We start from the raw sequence: 20,801 nt of genomic DNA, 5'->3' as shown, positions 1-20,801 counted from the left end.
TGTCTACTTAAAAAAATTATTAAGCAATCAGTGTTTGTACACTGTAAAAAAAAAATCTATGAAATTTACAGTGAAATAATCAGCTTGTGGTTGCCAAAACTTTCCATTTAAAAATATGGTAGCATTGTTGTAAGTTTTACTGTTGTCATACACACAAATACAAAATAGCATCGTGGTAACACACGATATAAAAATCATGCAATAAGCATTAATTTAACTACATAAGATGTCATAAAACCCTTATTTATACAACTGATAAGAAAAAAACTGAATAACAAATGTGAGTAGTCACATTAAAAGTTTTTTCACTGTAAAATATAAGATTACTTTTGTTTTTGTTTTTCACTTCTAAAAACTGTAACAGTATTATCTGAAAAACATTTAACAGTATTTTACTGTAAAATTACTTGAAATGTCCCATTATATCTAGTTTTTCAACTTACCGTTGACCAATTTACAGTCTTTTACTATCAAAATTAATATCAAAACTATTACTATGATGATGATGATTATTATTATTTTACAAAAAAGAATCATAATAGAGAGTAAAAGAGTGCAAACTTTATAAAACTGAGAACGAACGGTATGCAGGTGCATCTCAATAAATTAGAATGTCAAAAGTTCATTTATTTCACTAATTCAATTCAAATTGTGAAACTCGTGTATTAAATAAATGCAATGCACACAGAAGTAGTTTAGGTCTTTGGTTTTTTAATTGTGATGATTTTGGCTCACATTTAACAAAAACCCACCAAATCTCAGCAAATTAGAATATGATGACATGCCAGTCAGCTAATCAACTCAAAACAGCTGCAAAGGTTTCCTGAGCCTTCAAAATGGTCTCTCAGTTTGGTTCACTAGGGTACACAATCATGGGGAGGACTGCTGATCTGACAGTTGTCCAGAAGACAATCATTGACACACTTCACAAGGAGGGTAAGCCACAAACATTCATTGCCAAGTACACCCAAGCATGAGCATATTACACCAGTTTTATTGTTGCTTGAGTGGTTGCCAGTATGTTTCAGAATTGAATACAAACTTTTATTATTTGTTTTTAAATCATTAAATGGCATGGCTCCAAAATACCATGCTGGCTTATTTAAACGGCAGACATCTGCTAGATCTCTTAGATCTTCTGATCAACTGCTCTTGACAATTCCCAAATCCAGACTGAAACTTAGGGGTGATCAGGCTTTCTCAGTTGCTGCACCTAAACTGTGGAACATACCTCTGCATATCAGAATGGCTCCATCAATATCTACTTTTAAAGCTCAATTAAAATCTCATTTATTATCCCGTGCTTTTCTAATTTGAGATGCACCTGTATATGTGTGTGTGTGTGAGAGAAAGAGAGATTAGTGAGTTTGAGACCCATTTCAGCGGATAGTGATACTGGAGATAGTGGACCACCTGGTCTGAGACTGAAGAATGAAACGAGTGAAGCAGGTTATGCCTATGCCGCCTGTCTCCTAATAAACCGGCACCAGATCCTGGACCCCAGCCAGAGGGGAGCCCTGCCACCCAAACCGCCACCTCTCCCTCAGCCCCAGAGCCTAGCAGGGAGGCAAACGGCCACATGCCGTCTGACAGAAAGACAGAGAGAGCAAAGCCAGCGGGCCATATGTGTCTGGTTGTGAGAGGAACTTAAACCACAGACTGTCCAACGCAGAAATGCTGCAGCTGCCCAGCTCTTCCTTGTGGCAGAATTAATGGAGCACTCAGTGTCGAGAGAGTTGAAAATGTCACAACTAAAGCGTAAGATGCCTTTTTGATGGATATATTGATTAGTACATGTAAGAGATATATTTCTTTCATCAAATTTACATTGTAGTCCCTGCTTGTAGTATATTATTTCATTACAGTAAAAGGGAATAGACTGTTTAATCAAGTTACATTTGGCTCTTTTGAAATACTAAACCATGCGATAGAAGTGGCAGCTCTTCTTTTCAAATTACAAAGGGTTACAGGGATTAATACACATTTTATGAAATATACTTTAGGTGTGTTTTGTATGGAATCTGCTTCCCTTCTCTAGGTAAAAAAAAAAAAAAACTAAGAAATGTTTAAGATAAAAAGATATATCTAAGATAGGCTATTTAAAAGTTATAATGTGGCAACTGTGAAATATAAAATCACAGTTACGACTTATGAGAAAACTGCAAATTATGAGCAATAAAGTTGCATCTGTGGTGTATAATGTGATAAAATCATTTTGAAATATAAAGTTTCAATTATAAAAATAGCAAAGTTAAAGAAATGGTTTGTTTTGTTTAATTTCAAATTTGTAGCCATTTTGTTTGCTATAATTCTGTTATATTCTATTATATATTTGGGCTCTGTTATAATTTAAATTATAATGCAAATAAATTTACACAACAGACTATGATAGCAAATGGCATATATTATTATTATTATTATTATTATTTTAAATATTTAGCTCAAACACACTTTTCCTCTAAATGTAATGTAAACTAAATATTTTTAGTGTGATGCAAATGTCCAAAATACATCAGTATTATATTAGTCATTGGCTACACTTTAGATATTTGGCATTGGTGAATGTATGAAGATACTTGTTCAACAGGTGTGAACAGTCATATGTTCATATCAAGAGAGACCTGTCTAGCTGTTGAATGTATTCATGTTCCATTTCATGGTGAATGACATAACTCCTCATCTTCAGAGCAAAAGTATGTCAGATTGTGAAATGCATTGCATGATAATTAGTCGCATACTGTATGGAATCATGCCAGATGTTTACAGAAGAAAGCAATCAGATGGCAGATATGTGCGTTACTCATCTGTCGTGCCTTTTCACAGCAGATACCTCACAAGGTGAAGTCATAGTGTAATGAAGATATGAGCCCCATCAGTTAGATTCAATGTCAGACGCATCACATCCCCTGCCTTTTTTAGGAGACTGTGGGTAGTAGAGGAATTTTTAAAGAGGAGGCCAATGACTCATGATGTAGATTCTCTTCCTTAACGGGGCTTTTGCCTCATCAAATCCTTAACGGTGTGAAGAGACTTGGAACGACCTGATGGCTTTATCACACCCCTCGCCCCTTTTGCCCTTCAGCTCAGCATTGAGCCCTGCCCACCCCAAGGACATAGACCACCATTAAGCCCTGCCCACCCCAATGCCACAGGCCACAAACCGAGGCCAACCATCCATGTGGTGAATCAGAGCACCCACATCCATGCTAATTTGTTATAATGAATCCTACGCTACATTTCAACATTATAAATGCCACTGCAGGCAAATTGCGTATACAGTCATACCGTCATGACAAATGTTATTTGTTATGTGAATATGGCTGTAGTTTTTGTTTCAGGGATGATAAATGCAATAAAAAAATATTTGCTTACTTTTTAGTTATGGACTCAGTAAGTTTTCTTCATGTGGTTGTTCTTCATCTTAGCCATTTTTTGGACTTTGTACGGACACCTGATGGTCTGGATGTGTAAAGTTTAACTGCTGCTGCTTTTTACCAAAAACTGTTTATCTTTTTCTTTTCGACTGTACTGTACTATTTTGAGTTGGAATTTGAAGTGAAGTGGCCACATCTCACAGAAAGTTTAACTAGAATTAAAGGAACTTAATTTAGCACAGGAAATGGATTTCTGGGAAATGAAGTGCTTATCTACAGTATTTATGTTTATCTGCCTAGGCCTAGAATCTTTATACTTCAAGAATTTTTAAACATATTTAACTTTGAGACAAGACTTCAGACAGACAAGACATTCAAAGTTTGTTTAGATAAATCTTCCTTTTCTTGTTATGAAATGACAAGTATGATCATTTAATTATGTATTCGCTTTTTGTTAAAGATACCCTCATTACATTTTCTTTGTGCCTCTTCTTCAGTTTCTGTATTTCAAACACCTGTTTGTATATCTGTCTGTAAGGTTTATAAAACCTTTTTACTTTAAAAGGTTTTAAGAAACTTTAACTTTTAGACCAGACTTTGTGGATGCATCACTCAAAGATTGTCAAAGCTCTCTAGTTAAAAAAAAAAAACACTCATTGCAGTTCTACATGTTTTCTTTGGTTTTCAGTTCATTTAATGCTACATTTGAACTGTAATTCTGCATCCTGTTTGCTACCTAAATTCAATTCTAATTTAAATTTACAAAATGCAAAACACTTGGTGCTTGATGTCCCAGCATTTAGCCTTGTTTTCTGTGTTCAGTGGTTAAATTGTGTCTGTTATATGTATATTGTTTGTTAATATATTATTCATTTTGATTGTTCTGTTTAGATATACTTTATAAAAATCTCTTGAGCACTAGCTGATAGCTCTATAACACTATTTATTATTGTTTTATTAATGCTAGGAGACAAGAGATTTTTCAAGAAGGCTGTAATGACTCGACTCTTCCTCTCATGTGAGTGTACAGCATTTTAATCACATAATTATATAATGCAATTTCATATAATCATATTTAATCAAACCACACTACATTTTTTTTTAGCTATGAAACCTTTTTAATTAAATGTTTTAAAAGCATGACTGCTTGTAGTATTTGAATGGTAGAGAGCTACAGTAATTCTACAGGAATGATACAGGGGGCGCTGTGCTCTCACGTCTCACTACATCACATCTGTCTATTTTGTATTACAGCCAAGGAGAGGATATGCTTAATGTAATGATCTGCTGGAAGTTTCCGTGCCTCATTCTGAATCTCAACTTTTGTGTGAGTAATCACGCTGGCATTCACGCTCATTGGGCTAACTGATCAAATTCTTATCAAAAAGGTGCCTTTGGTGCCTCTGGGGCCTTAAGAAAATTAAACTTCCTGGGAATATTTTAAAGATTAGTCGATATTAGTTAAATCAGCTCGTGTTATGTGAAGAGCAAATCTCATTTTTTGAACACGACATGGCAGCACACAGATTTCAACACCTTATTTTATTGTCCCAACATTCAAAAGTACAAATAATTCAAACACAACAGTTTTATGAAAAAGAAAAAGGAAAAAAAAAAACATTTACAGCAAGTATTTTTTTTCCATATTTTGTTTCCAGTTTCAGAAATGACCTAAACTAGCAAGGATAACATGAAGTCATTCATCGCCGTAATTTGATTCGTAATAAGAATAAGGATAATGAGAATAATATTAATCATAGTAACAATAATCAATAATCTATAGATAAGTAATAACATAAGTTGGAGAGACCAGCTTGGTCCGGTGAACTTTTTTTTTTCCTTTTTTATTTTTTTTGTCTTTAAAGATTTATAGATTTTTCAGATAGTAAACAAACACATTTCAGGAGAAAATGAATTATGACAAGAGCCTTGTTCCTCACTTTGCCTTCCCTCCTACACTACTGGCTGATGGGTTCCTATTGGCAGGCTGCCACTATAAGGCGCTACAGGGGGAGAGACACTGCAATATAGGCACGCACTATAGAGGCACGGCCCCGTGTTTCCAACACCCCCGCAAACTCTCGCGCGTCCTAGACGCTCTCCCGTGCAGTCATCCACACTCAGACACGCGGAGGGTGATGCCATTAACCAAAAGAGGACATAATGCAGGAAATTTGTTCGTACATCAGAACAACATTCTACTGGGGTCGTTGCATAATTCAAACTCCCAGCCGCAGCGGGGTTTGAGAAGGGACGTGCCGCCACCACCGCCGCCCCCTTAGAGACGGAGCAGAGGAGGATGGATGGCATTAGAGGTGGAGGAATGTAAGACTGCTCATGAACGTGACTTTTGTTTTTCGTTCTCCAGCATTCACAAGAATGCTTATCAAGAGCCTAGCTCTCCACTCAGGAAGTTTACCTCTCAAAATAGACTATATCTTAGAAAATATATAACAGGTGTCATCTATCAAATATTATCTGCAATAGCTATTTTTGTTCAACCTGTACAATCAGAGTCAATGCTTTTTTTTTTCTCCGTTTTTTGGAGTATCAATGTGGTTGTAATGAAGGTTACAGTTCAGATGAGTTGATGAATCATACTAAAACAATGGACACATATCGATCAATCAAATTAGGGCAGCAAAGCCTGACATGAACGTCGTCGAGATCCATGAGAAACTACATTTCAGACCCACATTTTTGCATAAAGTTTAATCACAAAGCAACGGTAGTGTGTGGAGGGAGGGCGGGAAGTGGCTTTTAAAACTACACAAACTTATCACAGGTTATATTGAACCAGAACAACTGTTATAACATTCTATTAAGACTAAACTTTATTGAAAAAGATTTAAAGATTTATGTTTAACAAGACAAGAAAAAAGCAATAGCAAATTGAACTATCGGCTAGGATATGCATAGCGAGTAACTGTTTCTATTAATAAGGGAAGAGCCTCACCAACCCTCTTGACATTTTTTTCGGTTTTGACTTTTAAAGTTTTTTATATTGTAATTTTGATATATTGGTACAAAGCACAAACGTACTAAAATTTCTCAGTGCACAGGACTAATGGAAGAGCGTCTCCCCTAGTCATTTGTTCCCTTTAGCTCAGAAAGACCCCCCCTCCCTGTACCAGAATCACACAAAAACACAGACAACATAAGAAAGGAACAAGTAAATAAATAAATAAATCGAGATAAATAAATAATTTAATCAATGAGACAATCAATCAATCGATCAATAAATAAATACAGATTTTTCTCAAGAAGCTTTTTGTTCGATTTCTTTTGCTGCGGCATTAAATCAAATAAATCGATCCAATTTTTCAGTTCTTTTTTTTAGCGTTTTTTTTTCTTTATCTTCACAAGTGACATGACAACATATTAAACAGGATTCCTCACAAGTTTTTCTAAGTAACTGAACCATCACTTCATAAAGTTTTCATATGAAAAAAGACAATCCCGAACGAAAAACAGTGACAACTCAGATAGATATAGATATTGGAACAGAAAATGTTGACTATATATCATCCATTTGTACACAACAAAGAAAGACACAGTCATAATAGATCCTTTGAGGAAACAAATACTAGACTAACAGAACTAGCTAATTATCGCTGAATTTCGACAAACGCTGTACACTCAGCAAATAACCTAGAAGTAAGCAAGCCAAAGGAACATCGTCATAGACGCCCGAGTTTGTTTATCTGGGGTTTCTCCAGACCAGACGGCGACCTACGAGGGCGATTTCGAAAGAATAAACGTCAACGAAAGAAGAAAAACAGCAGCTTAATATAATGCCAACATCGAAATTTTCTTTTTTTCTCTCTAAACAACACGAAGAACAACAAAGTTGGATATTTAAGATATGTGAACCATGTAATATAGCACCTACTGTTGATCGCTAAAGGAAGTACATCTCGAATGCGCTATCACGAAATCATAGCAAATTAAGCATAACCATGTATATGTCATCCAAATGGAGAAAGAAGTGTGTGTGCGCACGTGTGTGTATCTTTATTACTTATATCCCAAAGACGGATGATCTAAAGTAAATGAGTGGACAATGAGTGGCCTTGCTTTGGGCCCTTGACTGTGAAGATGTGGTTGGCCTGGGAAGACCCCTGTCCCTCTCCTATTGGGTATCACTGTTGAATAATTACTGCTATGAAAAATTACCTGCCTGAATTTGCATCCCTTGATAAATTCTTCCATCTACAAAATTCTTCCATCGCCAATACGGTTCTCCCCAAAAAAACAAACGACCTTGGATCCTAAAAAGTACCACGGCAGAACGAACAAGACAAGGTGGCACCTGACCCCTCCCCCCGTCCCTAATTAGCCAGTCAAAATATTTTTCTCTTTTTTCAAATCCAGATTCTTGTAAAAATTCTTCAATAATTATTTTAATCTTTATTTATAAAAATAGATCTTCTTTCTCTTTATTTTTTCATTTTTTCTAAACGCATTTTCAAGCAAAGAGATTTTCTCTTTGGCAACAGTGTGTGTGTAGGTTTTTTTTGTTTTTTTTTTGACGCAACGTGTCATCAGGAGCGCTAGCCCGTCCCTTCCCTCGCCCCTTCCCCCTGAATCCCCCGTGAGGACAGACGTGTGTTTTGTTTGCAGTACAAAACCAAAACTATGCTAGAAACATCTTCTGCATTAGAGAAAAGGGATGGCCTCATCCCTGTCAATTCATTTTGGGGATCTCTAACAATTTACACCAAAACAAATGAATGAATGATCACTGATTTTTTTTAAAAAGAGCCCCCTCCTGTTCTCTTACCAGGGAGGCGTTATTCTAACGACAGTGGATCCGGATTTAAAAAAGAAAGAAAAAATCCTGAATCGACACCAAGACAGTTCGATCTAAAGAAGGACATTTTCTTCTTCAAAATAAGGGCGGTCTGGTTTTGCTACAGTTTACAGAGAAAAAAAAGAAAATAAAAAAAGTAAAGACAATCACGAGAACTCAAAAAGATATACAACAAAAGCCCTGTACCACTTCCAGGGTCTCCAAATAATGAATATTCTCAATTTGTCATTTTGTAATACTTAGGCAACATTGGCTTATAGGTCCAAAGTTATATTATAAGCCATATCCAGTTCTTTTTTGTGGGTTTGTTGGTCAGGTGTGTTCCTGTTTTGAGTAGCTGAGTGGGCAGAGGTGGGTTTAGTATTAGAGGAGCTGTGAGGAGCTACACAAGTGATGGGAGGGGAGTTCAGGACTTGTGGGTCTTGTTGGTCTTGAAAGACACTTGCAAGACACGGTCACCCAACCGATACCCATTCAGACTGGCGATGGCCATGGCCGCTTCGTCGTAGTTCGTCATGGTGACGAAACCGAACCCCTTGCACTTGTTGGTGTTGAAGTCACGGATCACCTTGACATTGTTGACGGCGCCGAATGGTCCGAAGAGCTGCCACAGGACGCTCTCGTCTGAGTCCGGAGACAGGTTGTAGACAAAGATGCACCAGCCCGTTCCTGTGTGACCAGGGATATTCATCCCTACTAGACTGGTCATGCTATCGATGGTGATTGGGGAGAACCTGCAGGACGAGAGAGAGAGTGAGGAAGATGTGTAAGTCAAGCTGCCACTAGCCAAAGTTCTAACTGACTCCTCAAGGGTTACGCTAGCAATTTCAGTACCACAAACATTTCAGTCTATCACTCTGGAGTTTAAATATCTGTTCGTTGTTTTTCAGGCAGAAGGCAACCGGATGGTTTTTTGAATGCTGAGTGAAAAGGCTGCGCCCCGGTGCCGGCTGCAGGGGGCTGAGATGCAGGATCTATTGGGGAACTAAATTACAGGAACTCTGCACATTAATACCTTCGAAATTCATCAGAGATTTTGCATGCAACCGAGTAAATCTGCTCTCATTCTCCTTGTAATCTTTCCATTCTTGCTTTTTTTTTTCCTCCCTCATGATACAGAGATTTGAATGCTCAGTTGATTTCATTTAATTGCCTTTCCGCTTAAAGGAAATTTCCACTTTAAATAAAAGGTAAATTGGATAAAAGGTTCATTTCGTGTGCCACCTCTCAAGGAATGACTATAGGCATTATTGGGTGTGCTTAAATTGAGATTTCCGCTTTGCTGCCACCGTCGTCTTCGAATCCGAAAGGTTTGGGGAGGGGGATAGGAAGCTGCCAGCAAGCAGAAAATGGAAGCAGTGCTTTCCAGCCAGCTAGCACGGAGAACAGAGTGTATTCCACCCACACCCTCTGCCGCTCCGCAGTGTGTGACTGTGATCGATAGCACTGCACGGAGTACAGGGCTGGCCAATTCCCTGCTTCTGGTTCTGCCAAGAATTACTCAGACGTTTCATCTGTGTTTTAGCCCGTTCGTCCTGGCAGAGTCAATACATCTGTCTCTCTCTTTCGCTTTTGTGTCCTGTCGCTAGCGTCTCATTATGTAAATGAAGGGTATAATGGTAAGTCAGCTCACTTTGTGCCTTGTGACAAGCAACCATCTCATGACTTCAATTATGCTGGTATTTCTGTGTAAATAATGAATCCGAAGCCATTATTCATTGAATATGGCTTCATGGTAATTTGGATGCCAGTCATCTGCGGACAAGCGGGTGAGGGTCGGACTAGTGTATTGCTGACACAGAGGTGTCTGGTGACTACTAGGGCAGGGCCGAGCACTGTCTGTTCTTCGAACTAAGGCGAACAGTTGGATGAGGAGTTGCATAGCAACAAGCGACTGACCTAGAGCCATCCCACCCTTCCGAGCTGCCCACCTTCACCTAGTGATGCTCACTTCTTCAGACTGGTCTTTGTTCATTAATTACCTTCTACGGCATGCTCTGTGAGCACAATGCCTCCCCAAACCCTTGTCGGTTTCATCTCCCCTAAATTTTCCCTCTCTTGAGGCAGACTGGCTTATTTGACAGCTGATCGCAGCAAGTGTAAATAAAAAGGAATCTTTTTTTCTCTTCATTTGTTTTGAAAGACGCCGCTGCTTCGTTTGCATATCCTGTTTTATTGTTGCACATCCTGTTACTTGTCAGATTTTGCAAAAAAAACAAAACATGTTTTCTAACAACAATCGTCAGATTGGTTCATTCTGATCAGCCAGCACTGAAGCGCAAAGGACTTTTCTAGAAAGAGAAGAAATCTAGTAAATGCAGAGCCTTTAGTCTTAACGGAGAGGTATCTGTAAAAAAGAAATGTGCACAATGCACATCCTTTCATGCTACTCCCTCCATCTTAGCCTTGAGTGTTTGGTGTTCGAGGGACATCAAAGTGTTTCAATAGATACTAAAATATGCAACAAAATGTCATAAGCACTAAAACATGTTCAAAAGAAGCCTTTTCACTACATCCACAGCAGCACAAAGCAAAAAGAACATGAGCAAACCCAACTGATCAGAGGCTCCCAAACCTGCAGTGAAACACTACATTTCCTGCAGGGATCCAGGTGAGCTGTCACCCCCTCCGTCTCACTCTAGACCAGCTCATTCCAACAAATAAAACGGAAACAAGTAGACGAAAAACATAATAGCCTTCCATCGATCCATGCATTTTAGCTGTTATATGTAATAGACTGGGAATATATATAATTTTGTTCAGTTGTTGGCAGTGTGTTACCCTGAGCTGGACGGAGGTACGGCTTCAGCCCCTGAATCCTGTGGAAGCCACGCTTCAAAACAGGAGCTACACAACAATAAAACACAAAATACCAAAACGGAAACCAAAAAAAATGTATAATCATCATAATCAAACACTACAAATTATAAAAGATACTTACACTTTTTAGGGCTATAGATTGAAAAATCAAGTAAAAAAAGTAGAAAGAACCAAAAGAACTAAAGAGAAGGGGGAAAAAAACCTTGAACTGAAGTGAATGCATGTGATTTTCAAAAAGAAGGAAAAAAAAATCATACTGTCAACATGGACATCTGGCATTCGGTGAAGTTTTAATTACCTCTTAACGCCATAGGCCATATTAAGCAAATTGTCCAGCCTGTAAAGAGAAGGAGGGTTCTGGGGTTAATGCCAGGCAGATGGTTGACTCACTCAGTGGAACTAATGCTACATCCCTGCCTCACTGAAGGAAGACGCCCATCTAGCGAAGGGCCATTACACTGTGCTGCCCCATCAGGCATCTCACAGAGTCAATCATACATCCAAAGAACATCAGGCTTGCAGCAGCACTAATGATAACAGGAGGGCACTTGAATGCCCACCCAGTTGTTTAGACTAACAGTGTTGCAGTCCTAAAATATTATTCACTACATCATTTATGTAACATATATACAAACTGCAATAGGTTGACTTGCACGCTCTAATTTAGATTAATATATATGTTTTTTTTCAAAGAAATGTGGGGAGTTATAATTAAATTAAGGATGATTTTTTTTATGTAATGGTATTTATTTATATCTGTGTATGCTATATTTTCTAATATGATGAATATATATATACATATATGAACTATATATATACATTATATTTTATATAATTTAAAAATTGTAGTAAATTGTATGCTATATTTTCTAATATGATGAATATATATATACATATATTTTATATAATTTATATTTTAAAATTGTAGTAAATAACCCTGAGCTGGACGGTAATACAGTGGAAGTCATGCCTCAAAAACAGGAGCTTAAATTTATTCAGGCATATATTTTTCATTTTACCTGTGTGTGTGTGTGTGTGTATATAAATATATATAAAATATAAACATTTCTATCATTTAAGACATTTTTGATGTTTTTTAAACAATGTGGGATATTTTCTAATTTATATATATATAAAACACCGTAAAATGGAGAATTTGGATAAATTTGCCCAGAAAGGAATGTTTATATTCCAAATATATTGCAATATTGTAATGTATTTCTATAGTGACAATTAAAGAATGATTAAGAAGGGTATGAGCAAATAAATGAATCATAAAAAAGATACTCAGAATGATATATTAAGAATGAATCTTAGTGTCTGAACGTGCACATAATATGCTAGTGTTATGGATGAAATTGGTGTGGGGCCATCCTTCAGCCTACCTGAAAACTTTAATATAAAATGACATTTCAATGAAGTTGGAGGCAGGATGTAATGCAGCATTAACTAGGAGTGCCCTTTCTTCCTCTTGTTGCCTCTTTCTTGTGCTGTCTCTCTATTAGCCCCAGTGACCCAGCGGGCCGGTGTATTACGCTTTCCTTCCCCATCAGTCGTTCTTATTTTAGGCTCCTGTCTATTTGGCTACTCTGTGACCTCTGTCCCTCACTCGACTCGGTCTTGTCTCATTACCTATTAAACTGCAAGATGGCCGACAGAGCTAATTACTGCTTTCTCACATTTCAAACTGAACTTCTCCAGACAAACACACATGTACACATGATGGCCCTCCCTCTCCGCAGTGGGTCAACAGTTGGTGACTCTGCCTTCTGTGGACTTGGAGAAAAAATGGAGCCAAAATAAAACGAGGACATTCAGTGTGTCGAGTCATTAAGATGCCAATTAGCCAATTAGGGAGGCAGGTTGCTTTGTGGGTAAATGAGTTAATTGGAGAGAGGGCTCTGAGGTGCAAGAGCAGGCAATGTGTTATATATATATATGCAGGCATATCTCAACCCTGCTTGGCCCTGCCTACAGCTTTTCACACTTCCTCTCCAAACACACACACAACACAATGAGGCCTTTGTACGGCCGACTAATACATGCAAATGGACTCATCTTTTTCAGATCTCTTCAATAATAAGTGCTTGTGATGGATGAGGAATTAATTACTGATTTCTGTTATCAGTATTGCTGTGCAGTGCTAATTGCTTGACGAGTCCTGTTTGTCTAAACAAAATATCTCATGCTTTAAAGTAAACATCACACCTACAGTTTCTGCATCTAGAGGAGATAGACTGTAACTCATCCAAAGTATTTTATATTTATGATACAACTGAATAATGAAATATTTTGAATGGTTCTTATGAGCTGCATACTACAGTTTGTTCTGCTTCCATTCATACGATTGTGAACACACAGATGTGTAAAAGATCAGTATTTCATTTTTAGGTGACCTCAAAAGTTATTTGCAATTCATAATGTTTTCTTTTTTCAGTACAGTAGCCCTGGAACATGACTTTATATTCTGTTGCCAATGTTCAAAATAAGTTTGCATACGTAAATTGCATGTATAAGCAGTGGCTCAGAAATCTAGAAGTTCAGCTAGCATATACTGAAATGTCAACCTACTTTGATTCTAGTTTGATTAAAGCAAGAAACCAAGTTTTTCATGTCCTAAAAGCACAAAAACACTAAGTATAATTATACTAAATGGCTAAAGCTAACACTATCGATACTATATTCAATGTCTGCTTGATTGTGAATTGATATCTACTGCTATTAAACAATAAAATTTCACTGCAAGATGACTTCATGTATTTTGGCAGGCTTTGCCGAAGCCCATAAGACATGACTCATAGTTAATGTGAATTGGCCTGTGAGGAAAGGAGATCTTCAGCAAAGACCTTGCAATTCAACGGCAGGATCAAAAGGTGTTGTTATTGTTGCCTGTGACTAACTATAAGCGTAGTGTGGGGGTATGGTGGAGAAAATTCACTGCACATTGCCTTTTAAAAGGCTGAGAAGCACTGCCCAGGGCTGTAAAGGTGTTAGCTGCCAGAGTGAAGTTATTGCTAGCCTGCTGAACTGAAATGAAAGGAACAGATGTGAAATGAAAGAAGGGGAGGATGGTGTATGAGGAAAAGAAATCAGAGGGACATTGTGAATGACAGAACCCCACTGTCTCTTATCAGTCCTTCGCTTTGGTTTCTTTTCTGAATATCATTTTGTTTCTGCAGATTTTGGGGAGCAGCTATTCCTCAGTGGTGACGTGACACACACAACTTGAGCTCTACAGGTAACAGTTTCACAATCCAGACACCTAATTTGCCTTGCTAGTCCACCAAATTTGATGTGAGTTTCAAAGGAAGCTATGTAAGAAAATATACATATTATTATTGTAGACTGATTGTATTCACCTGAACCTCTGCGCTTGGTGGTGGAGGGGTCCTGGGTAGCGGCGGTTGGGCGATTGGTACAGCTGCGACAGTAGCGCCTGGCTGGTTTTCTGGCTGGGGTTGTTGGCAAACTTCACCGTTATGGGCTCGACAGCACCTGAGGGCTTCTGTCCATTCAGACCCTTGATGGCTTCCTCCGCTTCTATCCTCTTATCAAAGCGAATAAAGCCCACACCCCGCGAGCCACCTGTGGGGCCAGCACACCAGAAACAACACACCATACACTTACTGGCTTTATCCAGCCTGCAACAGCAACATTAATGGTACGTACAAGTCCTCCTGGAAAGTTCATATTTACTTGTTGGAAAGTTGTAATTACAATGCTAATGTGTTCAAATCGCTTTGGTCGGAGCAAGATGATAATGCACCTTTTATACGAAAATTTCAGCTAGATTTTTCCCTTCTTTTAAAAACAGAAGCTATGTCCAATGTATCCGACATGTTTTTTCTTTGTAGGAACAAATTTGGAGAAATGTAGCATTACATCACTTGCTCACCAATAGATCCTTTGCAGTGAATGGGTGCCGTCAGAATGAGAGTCCAAACAGCTGGTAAAAACATAACAATAATCCACAAGTAGTCCACACGACTCCAGTCCATCAATTAACGTCTTGTGAAATGAAAAGCTGTGTGTTTGCAAGAAACAAATCATTAAAACTTCAAACCATTGCTTCCTGTTATTTGTGAAAAAAGTTGCCTCATTTGAAAACAGTCCAAAACAGTTCTAAACATGTAGGTGGATTTTGATGTGAGGGGCATGGACTTTTTCACAGGAGTAAGCGTTAGTATGGATTTTGAACAGAAGCAACATTTTTCACTTCACAAGACATTAGTACATATACTGGAATCATGTTGATTAATTGTGGATTATTTTGATGTTTTCATCAGCTGTTTGATCTCTCATTCTGATGATACCCATTCACTGCAGAGGATCCATTGGTGAGCAAGTGATGTAATGCTACGTTTTTTCCAAATCTGAAACTCATCTACGCATATCTTGGATGGCTTAAGGGTGAGCAAATTTTCATTTTTAAGTGAACTACTCCTTTAAAGAAACTTATAAAAACATATAAATCCTTCGCCATTCATAATTAGGACTTTGTGGTGGCCTTCATGTGTGTTCAACTAGTAAATACGATCTTTCCAACATGACTTGAATGCACCAAACACACACATGCACACACTTCCTGTCTTGCATACCTTTTTTCAGAGTGATTCATATCTATATTTAGAGACCGAAAATGATTTGGAGTCGAAAACGACAAATGACAGAGATATGCAGCCTGTGTGACGGATCATATTGCTGGTGTCACATAATGCAAATGAGGTGCAATGGAATGGGGAAATTCTACTGGCCGGCTAGCGTTCCGGTGCTGTTAGACAGATGTGTAATTTGTTTTCTTTTCTTCATGAGAGGATGGCGATATTGTGTGGAGATGCTGTCGCCCTGCTGGTGTGGAAATTGAGCGCGTGTGTGCGACGGCCTCACGCTGTGTGGTTTGCGGCAGCTGACGGCCACACGCCGCCTCATGGTATGCAGCTTGTCCGCAACATTTCTGTGGTTTCCAAGGCAATGGTTTTGACCGCTACCTGAAAGTAGCATTTAAAAGAGCCTGTCTTACTGGGAGGTCTTTTGTTGGGTTGGTTTTTAATGAGACGATCCTTCTGCTCTGAGGAGGTGCGTGTGGAGACGACTTGTCAAGAGGGCAATTTGCAAAATACAATGAACACGTACTTGTGTGTGAGTGTATGTGTCTGCTCTCTGCTTTCTATATTGTCAGTTCGTTCTCCTCTCACTCTCTCAGCTGTCACCCGCTAGTATTGATGTTTTCTGTTGTGCGGCCTGATTGTCTATTCAAATCAGTGTCTTTTGATACGTTCCGTTCTGCAAACAAATATTTGCACACAATCTTTTCAATGCAGTGAGCTTTCATTCAGACTGGGGCTGCATTACTCTCTTTCCCTCACAGCGTGAGTCATTCTTGACAGCTTTTCACTTTTTCCTCTCCCTTCCTAAAACCTGCTCTCTTTAATTAGACCGTCAGAAGTAAAGGCTCGAGGAACGAAAAGCATGCATTATTCCAGAGAGTTTAGGATGCACGGTTAGCTTCGTGCTCACCGTGGAGTGATGTTGAGGTCAAAGCAGAATCCTTCGAAAGTGGAGCAGATAGAGGAAACTGGGAATGACACCTCCTCTCTCTGTTCCTCTCTCTGTCTAGAAGATATTTGACATGCAACATCTCAAGTATCTAAAAATACAACGGATTACACATTCCGTTTCATAAAATTTTGATCCAAAACTAGACGACTTTTTGTTTCTGTCTGTCAGTTTAAGTGTGCAAGAATGAACTGATGGATCTGACATAAACTATATGCTATCCTTGCTTTTGTTTGTTTGGGATGAACACAAACACCGGCTGAGTCCAAAAGCTGGGAGAGCAAGGCATCAAGACATGTCCAAATCCAATGTCTGGTAACATCCTGTCTACCATAATGCCTTAATTGCTTTTGAAGGCAGCAGAGACGTATCCTGCTCATATCCCACAATGTGCGGTTTAATGGTTGGTGGAATAAATAGAAACAACATAAGTTTTTTTTAAAACATGCATCTCCATTTCTTTCTACAATTAAATATAAATATTGCTTTAAAGCTTTCTTGAACTTGTTTAAGCCCATTAGATGAAACCAGTTTCTTTTGATGGCATCTTCATACACAAAATGCTGCCTGTGAAGTCATTGCCAGACATGGACTCAGAGGTTAAAGGTCAAGTCCTACCAAACTTATGATATGACTGTAGTTGGAAAATCATACATATTTTTTATTATATACTGCACAGTATTATATATGCACAGTATGCATGAGTACCAGAAGATTTTGTTAAGTAAACTGCATAGAGTATAGAATGCTTAATATTTATTTAGTAGTATGCTAGTATTCCATCCCAAACATAGACTACGTTTGCCATATCAAGTCATAAAGTTAGGCTCGTGTATCATTCGGAATTGAATTAAGAAGCCTTTAAATTCTGGTTCAATTCCTTAATTTGAACTGAATTTTAATTGAGGAGCAAAAAGGGTCAGTTGACGTCAGTTGAATTGAAATGAATTGAAATTCATATAGCTGTAATTTTTATCTAGAAAAGCAATGTTGAATTGACAAATCCTTGTTTGAAAGCCTTTATTATTGAAGGTTCAGGCCTTACAGACAGATAGACATCTATAAAATTTTTTGTCGAAATTTTACTTAATTTAAATGTTTCATTATATTTAATAAATTAGCTTTGTAGGAAAGAGTGAAAGAAATTCCAATTCAAAACATAAATCAAAACATGTAAATTTTTAATTCATGCACTTCTTCCTGTCATTCCAATTCAAATTTTAAATTCAAACTTGAAAATTAAAAGGGAGCCAATTTTTCATTTCAGAATTTTGTACATCCCTGCATATCATTATGAATGATGGGTCTGATGACTGTTAAACAGCAAACCAGTATTTCAAACTAATGTCTATTGTGTTCTTTTATCTTCTGGAAGTCTGTTTTATATCATACCTTAAAAAAAAAAAACATAGAGCCGTAGGGTAGGTAGTCTGTAGTATGATTCAATCCAGAGGGTTTCGGCATTGTGCGCTAACACAACTATAAAGAAATTGTGATGGTATCTCGGTTTCCTCGGGTAGAAATAGTGCTGACCAATGTCATTCAGGCTGCGACTCAGCAAACAGCTGACGATCTATCAGATGCCTGCAGATTCGCTAAAATTAGGATCCAGAAAAAAGCTTGCAGTTTAATGGTTAAAATATGCAAATAAGCGCCTTAATGTAGATTGTGCTTTACTTTTTTCTTTCCCCCTCGCTTCCCTGCCATTACCATAATGAGCCTGCAGCCGTTTCTATAACAGGCTGCCTAAACAAAGCGAGCGGCCGGGCTAAAACCGGAGACACTGGCACCGCTAGCTCCTTTTTAGTGCTTATCGTGAACCGAACAGAGTTACGGCTACAATGTGCCGATTAACAGCACTATTCTCCCAGTAATCACTCCTACCTTATGTAACTTTCTACCTGTACTTATCTCGACTCAGCACACATGAAGCTGGAGAATGCTGAGTTTAATAATAACTGTGACACACAGAGCGAGCGCACAAGAAACAGTGGCAAGAGACCGGCCGGCCTGACAAAGCGCTTTCTACTGCACGCCCACTGTTCTGGTCCTCAACATTTACTGCGTACAGGAGAGAAAGAGAGAGAGAAAGAAAGAGAGAGAGAGAGAGAGAGAGAGAGAGAGTCCTCTGGGGAAAAAGGGAAAGCTCAGAAAAGCTTGGCTGTTAATGAAAGCCTTCTCTCCTCTGTCTTAACATAAGCACCTCTCCATTGTCTCTCATTCTCTCACTTTTAAGTGACTGTGCCAACTGTATGGAACATTTATTAAACTAGTGTGCTAAATATATTATGAGGGAAAAAAGCATACACCTCTTTGCCGCAGCTTCTGCCTAATCAGAGAAAGGAGAATGACGTCCTTGTTTTATGTAACTTTTAGTTGCTGTGCTACAGATGGTGTTTGAAAAGGCTCAGACTTGAGGAGACTTTAAATCCATCTGTTTGTCCTTGTCAAGGCAGCAGTGTCATGGCAGTGTCTGGTGGAGCATCTCGATTTATTGTATACATCACAGATCCTTTGTGTTCAACAGGTCTTGCTTTGGACACTTATCCTGCAACGTTGGCTCAAATGCATTTTGACGTTGTGTTTCAAACCATTCCTGACAATGCACTCACACTGTATAGTTAATGGAATTCAAGTAATAGGAAAATATCAATGAGCGAGAAAAGAAAAGGAGGTGGAAGAGGAGAAAGCGTAGCATTTTAAAAGAGGGATTTCTACAAGTAGCTCATGGGAGCGCAGTCGTTTTTCACTTAAGAGGCACAGCTTGTAGGAGCCGGCGTTATGGATCAATTATATTTGCTCTCATTGATGGGACATGTATTGAGTGCTAGGCAAGGCTCGGCGGAGCCGACTATTGATCAAAGGGCCAAACCTATCATACTTCATTTAGGTTACATGCTAGGTTTAAGTACTCATGCCGTGGATTCAGTCAAATGTTCAAAAGCTTTTCAAATCCCGGTAATTTAGTCACGTTTCCCCAATAAACTCAAAACAAACAGACACACCCTAGGGAACGAGTTACATAAATGAGACATGTGGGAAGAGGACTTCCATCGCAATACATTATTTCTGTGAGGGCGAACAGAGAAAATGCTTCCCTAATTGTTACCAAGAAACTTATGAAAAGGATGTATGATGTTTTATTATTTCAGAAAGGCAAAGCCACTGTTAGTTTATCATGCCATATGTGTTTGTCTTTATTAATGACTTTTGTTGTTATTTCAGGATGCTGTGTCTTGAAACTGGCATATCGAGGAAAATGACACAGAATTAGAAAAAGCATGTAGCAGATGTTGACTTGATTTTTGAAAATGAACAAATCTTGATTGTCTGGCTCTGTGAGGGGTACCAAACTGACACACACACACACATACACACACACACACACACACACACACACACACACACACACACACACACACATATATATATATATATATACCGTATAGTACTGATTCACACATTATTGAGTATGGATGGAAATTAATTTCGGTTGAGTTTCTGATTAATTAAATGATAATTTCTTAATTCCATTAACAATTGTTGCAGTATTTTTGGTGAAAAAACAAATTATTTATCCTAATTGTGATATACCATACTAATGAGTTTCAATTGATTCAGAAATTCAGTAACAGAGTATATGCTGTAATTAATTTTGATTCAGTTGAAAGAATCGCCTCATAAGAATTATTCCTTCGCCGTAAATGCACCTGTATGAAATCACTATTTTCTGTTTTGCTAATGACATCAGTATTCAGATATGGGGCAAATGTTGTTGTATGTACCACAAATGGCTTGCAGTGATTTTGCAGTGATCAGATCCTGTTAGCATATGGATGGCCCATGTGACTAGTGACTTAATCTGAATTGTCAACATACATGTGAGATTTAATTAAACTATTAACTGGTCTTGAGTAAGACATCTAATCCCTCTTTGAGGTCGACCACTTTTTTTTTTTTTTTTTTTTTTGTGAAAGACGCAGAATCCTTGTTTGGCTTTTAGGGCTTCACAGAAGTGTTGTAATATTTACTCAGTGTATCTTTATGCAGCCCTCTGATCAGTAGCTTCAAAAAGAAAACACTCCTTGATTCTTAATCACTAGCAACTCAGGTTTAATTAATCATTAAGCTCCCTCCAGACCCTTTTCTCATGGGGAGGCTTTGCAAGGCCAGAGGAAGGATCCGTGTCAAGGGAGGAAGACCTCTGAGTGTGTATGTGTGCATGTGACCATGCAGCA

At 38.2% G+C, this 20,801-nt stretch overlaps 1 protein-coding gene across 3 annotated transcripts in view; it reads right to left on the bottom strand.

Annotated features, from left to right (window-relative positions):
- Positions 1-4,901: 4,901 nt before the first annotated feature.
- The window catches only part of LOC109068983 (ELAV-like protein 4), an 80,868-nt gene continuing 64,968 nt past the window's right edge, over positions 4,902-20,801 (bottom strand). For all 3 annotated transcript variants that reach the window (XM_042761915.1, XM_042761917.1, XM_042761916.1), the window contains exons 6-8: positions 14,367-14,601; positions 11,306-11,344; positions 4,902-8,921 (exon numbers count right to left, since the gene is read on the bottom strand). In XM_042761915.1, coding sequence (XP_042617849.1) covers positions 8,594-8,921; positions 11,306-11,344; positions 14,367-14,601 — 602 coding nt within the window. In that variant the 3' untranslated portion in view covers positions 4,902-8,593. The remainder of the gene's footprint in view (positions 8,922-11,305; positions 11,345-14,366; positions 14,602-20,801) is intronic.

Source organism: Cyprinus carpio, chromosome A8 (genome assembly GCF_018340385.1).
Source record: "Cyprinus carpio isolate SPL01 chromosome A8, ASM1834038v1, whole genome shotgun sequence".
In the NCBI taxonomy this organism is placed as follows: Eukaryota; Metazoa; Chordata; class Actinopteri; order Cypriniformes; family Cyprinidae; genus Cyprinus; species Cyprinus carpio.
This window is presented reverse-complemented; position numbering and strand designations above follow the sequence as displayed.